Consider the following 11,960-nt stretch of genomic DNA (forward strand, 5'->3'; position numbering starts at 1 on the left):
GTCCTCCTCCTCCTCCTCCTCCTCCTCCTTCTCCTCCTCCTCCTCCACTCCTCGACTCATCTCTCGTTTCGATATTTGACAATTTACTTCCGAGTGCTCGTCGTGGCCTCTTCTCCGCAATAGTCATTACATTTTACTGACCATGTGCTTTTAAATGATGGCACAAACGTGTAAAAACGTAACGAGGCTAAAATCCAAGATAACGACAATAAGGAGTCTCTTGTCCTTGAACAGATTTACTCGGGCGCATCGTCGAAGCACGTGGAAATGCAAAACGTGGAGTCCGGTTGCCCGCGCGAGGCGCAGTGCTCGCCGAACCCCTGCAATAACAACGGCCACTGCACCGACCGCTGGCGCGACTTCTCCTGCAAGTGCGAGCGACCCTACCTCGGCTACACCTGCCAATACAATATGACCGCGGCGACCTTCGGCTACGAGAACATCACCAATGGCTACGTGAGCGTGAGGGTAACAGACACGGCGCGTCGGGCCGTACGCTCGATCGTCGATATCTCCATGTTCATACGTACGCGGGAGGAGCGCGGCGACATTTTTTACCTGGGTAGCGAGCCCAGCCTAGCATCCGCCGATGCTAAAGAGAAGACGTACATCGCGGCGCAGCTCGAGGGCGGCGAGCTTCTCGTGCGCATCCAGTTCAACGGCACCGAGGCCTACACCGTAGGCGGCGTCAAGCTCAACGACGGCAACAATCATCTCATACAGGTCATCCGCAACGTCACCCTCGTGCAGGTGAAGATCAACGGTACCGAGTACTTCAGGAAGACGATCAGCGCGAGCGGGCAACTCAACGTCACCGTCCTCTATCTCGGTGGCCTGCCTCAGGTGTCGAGGTACATCAGACAGGTTGACAGCAGGCTCATGGAGGTCACGCACGTACCCCAAATCAACTTCAAGGGCATCATCCAGGACGTTCAGATATCGAACGGCGTCGACACCATGGTCGTCGAGTTTTATCCCCTAAAGGTGACATTCACTCCTATTGTTGTGATTTTGAATTATCTCATCATCCTTATCATTACCGAAGTTTTAACATCACATAATTCGCGCAATATCATCCGCCATGTTTATCTATTATATACCTTCAAATTATATTATTATTATTATTATTATTATTATTATTATTATTATTATTATTATTATTACTTACGGATAATACCCTGTTTTATCACGTTGTAAGAGTTCGCGCGCGTAACAATTAACGCGTAACATACTTCATCTTTTAACGGAACTACAATAAACGATTATTGTAAGGACAATGCGTGCACAATGAGGTCACAATGCCTGCCGTCACATCGATCCTCTCGTCCTCGCTCACGTATCGTTCGCGTTAAAGCGCTCGCAGGTCGACACAACACCTATAAATATCTGAATATTGGCATAATTTTCCCCTTCGCGTTACCCACAGGCCAAAGGCATTCTCGCTCTCGTCCAATTCGGTAAGGTTAGCTTCGATCCAGAGAAAGTCCTCGAGGGCGTTGTCTCGGACAACGTGTGCTCGTCGAATCCGTGCTTCCACAATGGCACCTGCCACGTGACGTGGAATGACTTTTGGTGCCAGTGCCCACGTGGCTACACGGGCAAGACCTGCCAGGAGATGGAGTTCTGCCAACTCCAAGACTGCCCGACCGGCTCCAAATGCCAAAACCTGGACGATGGCTACGAGTGTGTGGCGAACGCGACATTTGACGGCATCACTACCTCGTTCACCTACGCGTACAGCCACCCGGACACGATGAATCTCACCGATTCGGCAGTCGACCGAGTGAGGATTACTTACAGGTCGAACAGCGGTGGTACCCTCATGCACATGGCCCCCAGGTCCGGCAACTCGTACTTCACCGTCTCCGTATTCGAGGACAAGATCACAGTTGCGTGGAAATTCGGCTATGAGAACAGCGGGCTTCTGACGTTTGGCAAGCCGGAACCGGACGGCAACTGGACAACTATAATCCTCAAGCTTAGCAATAATTCGATCGAGTGCGGCTTCGAGGACACGAGCGACGACGCCATACCCCAGAGCAGCCCTAACTTCAGCTTCGCCGATTGGTACGAGCTCCTCATCACGGGCAGTATCACCCTCGGCGGTCTCGGCAATCCGCTTTCTGACAGGCACACCTACATGACCATCGGCACCGAGAGGCACATCGAGAGCAGGGACGCCGTCTCTGGGAACTCGGTGGAATTTACCGACCGGAAGCTAACCACCGCTATGCCGCCACACAGTATGCTGTCCGGTAAGATAAATTAATCGACAACGCGGATCCAAGCCAACCAGAGTCTTGGCTCTGCGCGTCCTTGGATAAGACCATCGTTTAATAATCTCACGGTCGCGCGAATAATTGCCGACGAAATTTACGAAATACCGGATGTTTGTCTGTCTGTCTGTCTGTCTCTCTCTCTCTCTCTCTCTCTCTCTCTCTCTCTCTCTCTCTCTCTCTCTCTCTCTCTCTATTACTCTATCGATATTATCTATTCTATCTCTCCATCTATCTATCTATATGTCTATGTATCTCTATCTCGTTTTCGGCCGTCGAGACAAATTTATCCATGAACTTGGTGGTGAATTATTATTTTTCACTCAGTCGAACTGAGATGTTAGATCGGCAACTTAAATCGATGATTAACTTAATAAAAACATACCAAAGCCTCTAGTACTGAAACTAACGTAACGAATGTATTATCTGCAAATTCAAAGAGAAATTTCAAATCACAAGGCTGAAACATTACTAAGACTAGACTAGAATAATGACAATGATGATGACGATTAGGACGAGTAATAATGAATAAATTGGCAAAACGCAACGTTACAGGCGAAGCGTTCAAGGGTTGCCTGGGTGAGGTGCGGATCGGCAGTATGCTCCTGCACTACTTCACCTACGAGGAAGTTTATCAAAATGCAAATTTCACGCCCTTGGAGTTCTTGTCGCTGCAGCAGGACAACGCTTCGAGCCACGACAACATCGGTTGCCGGCTCTGCTTCGACAGGAACTGCAAGAACAACGGACACTGCCTCGACCAATTCAGCAGTTACGTCTGCGAGTGCCCGCCAGGTTACGCCGAGGACGACTGCTCGGTCGACATTGACGAGTGCGAGGACAATAAGTGCGAAAACAACTCGACCTGCATCGACGGCATCGCCAATTACACGTGCGCCTGCAAGACCGGCTGGCAAGGATGGCTGTAAGTTACTAACCCGATTATTACTTATGCCCTGCTCTTGGGAACTCTTGCGGTGGCGTAGGTACATATCTCCTGATTCAAGGAGTCCATTCCCCGATTATCGTACGTGGATATAGTAGCTTCAACGCGGATTCGAGACATAAAATTCCAGGCTTTAAGCAATTGACATTGGCAACCTAGAGTCTCAACGGCGTCCAAGACGGACACGCGAATGGCCAAGGCCGAGCGACGATCGCGTCCCATCCCGGGCGCGATCGAACGACGACGCAACTTAAAGATCATCCAGTCGCGGTGCGATCGCTGCTTCTGCCTTATCTTATCTTGTCGCTGTACCCTACCCCTTTCCCCGTCCCTCCCCGGCTGTTCGTCGCGATAATGATTGTCCGATGGCGCTAATGCTCGCGCCACCGACGATGCCGCAGGTGCGAGGAGGACGCGAACGAGTGCGTGAGCGTCAGGCCCTGCCAACACGACGGGGTCTGCGTCAATCTCCCGGGCTCGTTCCACTGCGAGTGCCCGGACCAGTACACCGGCGAGCTCTGCGAGCACTTCCGACTCATCACCTGTGCCGACGAGCCCTGCGGCAACGGCTCCACCTGCGAGGATCTCGCCAATCCCAAGACCGGCGACAACTTTACCTGCAGCTGCATGCCCGGCTACGAGGGAAACCTCTGCGACACCCCGTACTGCATGCTAAAGGGCTGCCAAAACGACGGCAAGTGCGTCTTCCTCTATCAGGTGAGTCCGCGGAGCATCTCGTAGATCGCGTTTCGTCCTCGTCGCCTCCGTCGTCATGTATTTCCCATCGGCCTTCGCGCTCAAGCATCGTCGATTTTACTTTCGATGGGCAATCGACGTTCGATGACCTCCTCGATGCCACTCGTCGACTCGTTCACTCGACATGTCGCTCCAGCACCAACAATACGCCATGCCGTTACGTAAGCCTGCCTTCGATTACTATCTCTCCGAGATAAAAACAAGCACGCGTTAGTGCGTTAATACAACCGCATTGTTTAATTAGCCCAATAACAATAATAAGAACTGGGTTAAGGGCAAGTTATTTTGGACGATCGGCGCCGTTTATATTTACCGGTGGCTCATTCTTTGTTGTGTTTTCCTTTCACATGGCGGCTCGTCTCTGCTAATCTCCATTGGCACATAACTGATAATATATAAATAAACGTAGTTGGCTTTGTTGGATTTAAACGTGTAAGTTGGAGTTGTTTTGCTCGTGTCTTGGTGAACGCGCCGAGTCGTATGTTTAAGTAATCTGGTGGCACAACGGGTATATTTCACAGTGGCCAATCCTAAATTTTAGATTAACTTGTCGCTCACTCTTCACGGTCATTTCACACACACACACACACACACACACACATATATATATATATATATATATATATAATTTAGGAAAAATGTCACGTGATAATAATAGCCGCGTTTCACGAGCTTCGGCTAATCTTTTTTACAAAGTCGAATATTCCGACCTCGTGGTAACAGACGTAATTTGCCTGGAGCAACGCGTTGATCCCTGTCGATTCGACAAAGGGCAAATAAAGTGGGAAAAAAAATCGGTGATCGCGAACAAGTAAACACAATGACAAAAACATCATGGGCCAAGATTTCGAGATTTTTGAAATGCTGACGACGACGACGACGACGACGACGACGACGACGACGACGACGATGACGACAACAACAACAACAACAATAAGGACGAGGACGATGATTACGTAGAGCCACGCGCCTCGTAAACTTTTAATTTCTTTTAACGCGTTATTCCTCGTGATTCTCATCGTTGTTCCGGCCGCTCAGACGCCCCAGTGCTCGTGTCCCCTGGGCTTCACGGGCCTCTACTGCGAGACCAACATCGACGACTGCGCGGCGGACCTCGAGGGCAACGTACCCTGCAAAAACGAGGGCAAGTGCCACGACGAGGTCAACAACTTTACGTGCGACTGCACGGCCACGGGCTACACGGGCACCGACTGCACCTACGACATTAACGAGTGCCTCAAGCCGCTGATCGACTGCGGCTTCGGCAAGTGCGACAACCTGCCGGGTAGCTACCGCTGCCTCTGCGAACCCGGATACTGTGGCTACAACTGCAAGATGGAGGATCCCTGCAAGGACAACGACTACTGCAAGAACGGCGGCACTTGCGAGTGCGTCGAGGACAAGGGCTACACCTGCCATTGCCCGCCTGACTATACCGGGCAGAACTGCACCGAGGTAAGAGTCACCACGTAACCATAGTTGGACAGATGGTAGTCATCGCGACCAGTCTGTCTGTCGCAACGATGGGCCCCACGACGACGAGCGCTTATATTATTGATTATTATTGATTATTGATTATTGATTATTGATTATTGATTATTGATTATTGATTATTGATTATTGATTATTGATTATTGATTATTGATTATTGATTATTGATTATTGATTATTGATTATTGATTATTGATTATTGATTATTGATTATTGATTATTGATTATTGATTATTGATTATTGATTATTGATTATTGATTATTGATTATTGATTATTGATTATTGATTATTATTAACCGGGCTTATTAACCCTTGCAGTCGGAGCACTTTCTGGGAAGTCAGGCACTGGACATCGCGGTGATCGTCGGGCCCATCGTCGGCATCCTCTTCCTCGTAGCCGCTGGCTCGCTGATAGCCCTCTTCATGATGGCGCGGAAGAAACGAGCGACCCGCGGCACCTACAGCCCCTCCGCACAAGAATTCAGCAATCCCAGGGTAGAGATGGACAACGTGATGAAACCACCGCCGGAGGAGAGACTCATTTAATAGACTCTATCGTCAATTTGTATCCTAGTCCCGTCCAAGATTATCGATTGAAGGGGCGAGAGCGAGTGCGAGAGTATCGCGCGACCCACATAACCAGACGACGACCGATCGGACGACCGAGGACTACAACACGATCGGATCGCTCTTTAGACGAGGGCGGACCACAGAGGCCTGGCATTTCTTATTTCCTGCATCGACGACTAAGTTCAACGAGCTGCGACAAACGAAGGCTTTTTAATAGCTTTTTAATAGCCGAAAGCCAGCTGATTTGCCATCGGCCTCCTCTTTCCTCCTAAAGAGATTGTCTAAAGCTTGTTGTCGTTGCTTAACCAACAGTAGTGGTAACGAGTAATCGACGTTAACCATTATTAAGTCCTTAACGTTCCCCTTTATACGTATGCGTGGGACGTATGTTTACGCGAGTGCTTCGCTGCCACCGATTAATATTGTACTTTGTGGGTCTTCTTCGTTCCGTAATGTCACAGCTTGAATTTTAATTTTAAGGGCGATAGGCGGCTCGCAGGTGGCCGAAGGTGCGTAGGTTCGGCTCGTTATTTGATCCGTCGGCTACTGGGGATCCGAGGCGTGAGAATATTTTTAAGATGGAGTCGGGGAGCCTCTCGTTATCCGTGTTGTTTTCGTCTGGGAAGCGCGCTACGAGATTGTGATGATGCGCTCGGGGACAAGGAGTCTGATGGTCGGTCGGTAAATGTCGCTCGTGCTGAGGCAAAATTGCCTCGACCGGCGACGAGACTCGCTCGCCTCTTCTATGCAACAATCAAGGATGAAGCGAATTTTTCTCCACCCCTCCGACATTCTAATTACATCTACGACGATCGGATAATATCTAACGATCATCGGCTCGTTTAACGAAGGTCTTTTTAACGATAACGAGGATATGCCAGTTTCTGCCTTTGCGAGGAAAATCATTCCAAGTGTACTTAATGGTTTTTATAAGTGTAAGTAAGAGTTACGCTGAACTTGATAGAAATTAACGCGAAACCCGTCCACCGTAATGCCTAAAATATACTCCATTTGCAAAAAGTTAATTTATTCGTAAGGATAATGAGCGGAGAAACGGTAGGGTGTTTTTTTTTTTTTTTTTTTTTTTTTTTACTGCCGTCGCGTCTGCTTATTTGGCAATTGTTCTTTCACTTCGATACGAGATGATCTCAAATGACAATGTAGCATATTGAGGTCAAGAGGCGTAATTTATTAGAAGGAGAAGAGCGGCGTTACGCTAGTATTTTGCGCACGCAGTTATTCTGGTATTATCCGGGCAATAAGGCGCGAGTTGTAACTCAACGAAAACGTAGTCCTGCATGTTTATTTTGTAAATAGTGCGTAAGATAAGTCGTAAATTATGTTAAGAAATGAAAATTATTAACGCTTTTATCGAGTAAGATTTTATATGAAAGTAGGTAGTATTTAACTTTAAATACGCTCTTCGAATTAATATTGTATGTGCCGCCGCGTGTATGCATATATAATATATGTACGTCGTTGTGCGTGTGTCCTCGTGTGCGCGGCGAGTGTGCGCTTGTGCGTTTGTGTAAGCCGACACGACCAAAGTACCTTGTTCATTTTACGGCGAGCACGCGTTTGCTCGCTCATTATTACCAATTGCAAGCTCGACAAAAAGAAAAAGAAAAAGAAAAAGAAAAAGAAAAAGAAAAAGAAAAAGAAAAAGAAAAAAAAGAAACATGCGTAATTGAGATTTCTTTCCTTTCTTTGTTTTTTTTTTCCTTTTTTTTCCTTTTTTTTTTCCTTTTTTTTTCCTTTTTTTTCCCTCTTCTTTTCCTTTTTTTTTTATTTATTTATTTTATTTTATCTTTCATTCTGTTCTTTTAAATCGCGATTCGTAGTGTGTCGACGAGATAGTGAATTTTAAATAAATTTTCGACTTCTTAGTCTCTAAGGACCTAAGGATACATATTGCGGGAGCAATCGCACCACTGATTTAACATTTTAGCAAGACTGACATTCAGGTAACAAGATTTTTTTGCTAAAGAAACTGCTCAACTGCTCTTAATTGTTCTTTTTCAATATCAATCGACGACGACGATTGTTTATTAATATGAGATACAAGTGTACAAGCAATAAACATAATAATTCAAAATCAGTCGCTTTAGCGTTATCATTTTTCATGAATAATATATACAATGCGATCCTAAAAATATTACACTTTGTCACTTAAATAATTTAAGTTGTGCACACAAAGTTGTTTTGTATATACAAAATACATTCGATTCGTGCCTCGTTCTAATGTAAAATATAAAAACGAAAATAATTTCCTTCTTATCGTATTGCACTTCGCGCATTTTTACAAATTTTACTAATTCAATTTTTCCATATCACTTTATGCTTTTTCCATTAATTTTGTGTAGTTTATTTTTTGAAAGCTTATCAAAAAATAACAATCCCGCAGCCCTCTCGACACTTTCCGGTGGAACCTACGAACAATTCACATTTATAATCATAATGACAATAATTACCTTTACATTCAAACTCTATATAAGCTCATTATTGGACAATCGAACAAAATTTTCTATGCTTATATATTATTAAATACTCGATATTAGCGTAATATTAAAATTATATACTTGAAAGTTTTTTAATGGCGCATCATCGTCGATGGGCGCATTGGGCATTACAAAAGCTTCCATTTCTAACTTCAAATCTTTTGTTTCGCCTACAATGATTTTGTAAAAGTGTGTGGGGACTGCAACGTGATTCGAGCCAATAACTTCGTATCTGACGTACTTTTTACCATCCGATTCGACCCTAAATACAATGAAATTCCAATGAAGCGCAACCAGATCCAACCGGATTGTAAATGAAAGGCGTAAAAGACAAGAAAATAAAATAACTAATAAAAGTGGCCGAGCACTTGGCTTACTTTGGTAAGTATAAGGGCCCTGTGCATACATATACATCTTTATATATGTTTGTCAAGCTTCTCACATAAATTTCTAGCCTATTCCACGAGCTCCTATTAAAACCAGCTCCTACTTGCGGCGCCATATTTGTCAGATAAAATGTTTGCTGTATGTGCTTCTGATGTAATCTGTGATTTCCAGCAGCAGCCAAATGTCCGCGATCGTAACCACTTTTTTTATAATCCGTATTCTGCGATCTACATTAGATAAAAAATTTTAACTTCAGTTTGCATGATTATTTTCTCAAGAGGTCGATATAATGTCTTATACAATATACCTAAAAAATGGATGAATAGACGTGTCGGGTACAAATTCACATTTCGAACGATCGATCTGATCGTTCTTTTTCAAACTTTCTTTCGTAAGGTGTTCAAAAACCCAATGAGCAACTCGATTTCTTCTATCGTATGAAAGAACAAAGTCATCGTAAGACCTTATATTGTCCAATCCTGGAAAGCCATATTTCATAATCTGCGGACGATGACAGCAGAACCACTTTATATTAATGATTATAGTAAACATATTATTACAAGAGAATTTAATTCTGGACCTAATTGTAAATAGGCGATAAATAATGTACTCTACAAGTACAAGCTAATAAAATAGTGAATAAAATCAAATATAAAATCTTTGAAATTATCGTTAATAGGCTCTTTAGTCATTGACAAAGTATAAAGCAAATAAAATACAACTATATATTTATATACATACATTTATATATATATATATATATATATATATATATATATATATATATATTAATCCATTTTATTATTATTAATTAAAACTTTCAATTACATAATACTCGCACACATTTCAAATTGTAATGACATTTACAGAACCATTGTGACATAAAAGTTCTATACTCGTTGGCATCTCAATTCAACGAGAGACACAATTATTTCATTAAAAACCTAAGTGCCAACAAGCTTTATATTAATACATTGAATTCTGCGATTAATTAATATAGAAAATCATATGGCAGGTATATTATCAATGCAAAATAAATGAATAAGCATTAGGATAGAGTCATTAATAATAAAAATGTGATAGAGATGCATAATTTTAGGTTAAAGTCACTATCATCCGTAGAGCCTAATTAGTGCTGACGTACTTGACTTATTCTAGATTCAGACACAGATAATTTCGGACCCATCTCGTTGAACTCATCGGCCGAATGGATCGGCGCAGCAGCCGACACCGTTCCGAAGATAGGCAATCCAGGGAAACTTTTGACATTCGTCCCATACAGAAAAGACCGCCGCCCGTCATTTTTCCCCAAGCTGCCACTCCAATGCCGTTCGTAATGTTTACCGGCTAACCAACCGGCTAAACTCGCACCCGTCATCGATGATAATTTCATCACACTTTTCCACGAGCTCGACATGACTATCCTTTAATTCCTCCTCGACGACAACTAACCGAATACGTTTGCCGCTACGATAGAAATACGATTGCGATCTAATTATGCCTAGGACCTTAATAGGCCACCTATGAACGCTTTCCCTCAACAGATGAAATCGCCATTCTAAAATGCGCGAACATTCAAAATCATAATTATGATTCTTTCCTCGGGGACAATATTCGTGTGCTTTTGCATTAATTAACGAGCTCAGGAATCTGCATGTAGGCTTTTCTTGGCTGAAAATTCTCCATATTACGGCTAACATGCGGTTGAATTCGTGAATCTGAATTGACAACGAATTATACAATATTTCAAGAAATTAATAAATATCTAATCGAGCTTAGAAAATTACGTATTAATAGACAGAAAAAAGGATAAATTGATTGGATTCTGATAAAGTAATATTGAATATTTTTAAATATTATTCTTATGGGCTTAAATATTATTCTTATGAACAATACGCAACGGCGTTTCCTTCTTTCAGGAACACGTGAAAAATTTATAAAATATTTTTTAAGAAAATGTTCGTTAATGGTTGAAAGTTATTTTACATTAATTTTACGAATTATCAGCTAATTAGACATGATTGTTCAATATACAGATCGAGTGCAATGTAAATTAAATATAAATGGACGTATTTGCAATGTTTTGAGAATTAAAACTGACTATCATTTATTATTGTTAAATTATATGAATATATAAGATGAAAGATTCAAGCAATAACGTTGAAATGAATTTAGATATTAATCTAAGTATATGTGAAATTTGTTTGTTATAAATCATTCGGAAAAGTTCAGAGGATTTATTATTAAATCGTCGAATTAAGTTATTATTAATCGGTAGCTTAGACGAAGTAATAACGAGGCTTTTTTCTCCCGTTTTAACAAGAAGTAATTAATCAATCGACCAATCTAAATACGAATTCTTTTTATTTGCGTGAAAAAGAAAATACTCCAAGCATTATCAAAAAATTGCGTAAACTGCGTAACACTTTATTCAATATGACTCTTTGGATAATTACAATTCAATTTTTCTTATTCTACTATTGTTGTCATTGTTAGTTTCTATTATCGTATATATCGTATTATGTTATAAAGACGTCGATATATTTATTACGCCTCTGCCTCCACTATTTATTCCAATTACAATAGCACAATATCAATTCGTGTTTTTGCAAACGATTCAACATTCTCTGCTTAATTCACGCCATTCATTAAATATTAATAATTTTCTATTAATATTAATAATAATTAAAAGGATATGATTTTTATTTTCAAACATTGTCTCCAATGCTAATGGTGTTTATTTTTTTTTAATTATTATTTGCCTTATCTCCTATTCGTGTATATACACATTCGCTGATTGAGCCTTTAATAGGATTTTATACGAAAGGAATTTTAACGATTAGGGGCTATTGATATAAATTTCAAAAGTCTTTTATTATTTTTATATAATATAAATGACAAAAAATACTTTAATGGAATTAATTGTTAAGTAAATTGTTTTATTTACAGTTTCAGTGCTATACACTGAGTATATCGAATATAAATGCTTTTATTATATTTGCACATTAGATTATCTCTACTTATTATTACAAAAA

At 42.0% G+C, this 11,960-nt stretch overlaps 2 protein-coding genes across 3 annotated transcripts in view; one reads left to right on the forward strand and one right to left on the reverse strand.

The window, feature by feature from the left end:
* crb (cell polarity complex component crumbs) overlaps nt 1-6,130 on the forward strand; it is an 83,363-nt gene extending 77,233 nt beyond the window's left edge. Inside the window, exons 14-19 of the mRNA XM_011508031.1 lie at nt 235-984; nt 1,427-2,255; nt 2,832-3,201; nt 3,624-3,939; nt 5,017-5,433; nt 5,789-6,130. Coding sequence (XP_011506333.1) covers nt 235-984; nt 1,427-2,255; nt 2,832-3,201; nt 3,624-3,939; nt 5,017-5,433; nt 5,789-6,016 — 2,910 coding nt within the window. The 3' untranslated portion in view covers nt 6,017-6,130. The remainder of the gene's footprint in view (nt 1-234; nt 985-1,426; nt 2,256-2,831; nt 3,202-3,623; nt 3,940-5,016; nt 5,434-5,788) is intronic.
* A 2,112-nt stretch (nt 6,131-8,242) lies between these two features.
* EndoG (endonuclease G, mitochondrial) lies at nt 8,243-10,376 on the reverse strand. 2 transcript variants are annotated; one of them, XM_011508033.1, is made up of 5 exons: nt 10,070-10,376; nt 9,233-9,426; nt 8,916-9,152; nt 8,620-8,800; nt 8,243-8,469 (listed from the first exon to the last, which is right to left on the reverse strand). In XM_011508033.1, exons 1-5 carry the CDS (start codon nt 10,340-10,342, stop codon nt 8,371-8,373), a joined length of 984 nt encoding a protein of 327 aa, XP_011506335.1. In that variant the 5' UTR covers nt 10,343-10,376; the 3' UTR covers nt 8,243-8,370. The 2 variants fall into 2 exon arrangements, with proteins under 2 accessions (XP_011506335.1, XP_011506334.1); XM_011508032.1 differs by having other exon boundaries at nt 9,233-9,450.
* Between the last annotated feature and the right edge of the window lie 1,584 nt (nt 10,377-11,960).

The sequence above is a fragment of the Ceratosolen solmsi genome, unplaced genomic scaffold (assembly GCF_000503995.2).
Source record: "Ceratosolen solmsi marchali unplaced genomic scaffold, CerSol_1.0 scaffold1, whole genome shotgun sequence".
NCBI lineage: Eukaryota > Metazoa > Arthropoda > Insecta > Hymenoptera > Agaonidae > Ceratosolen > Ceratosolen solmsi.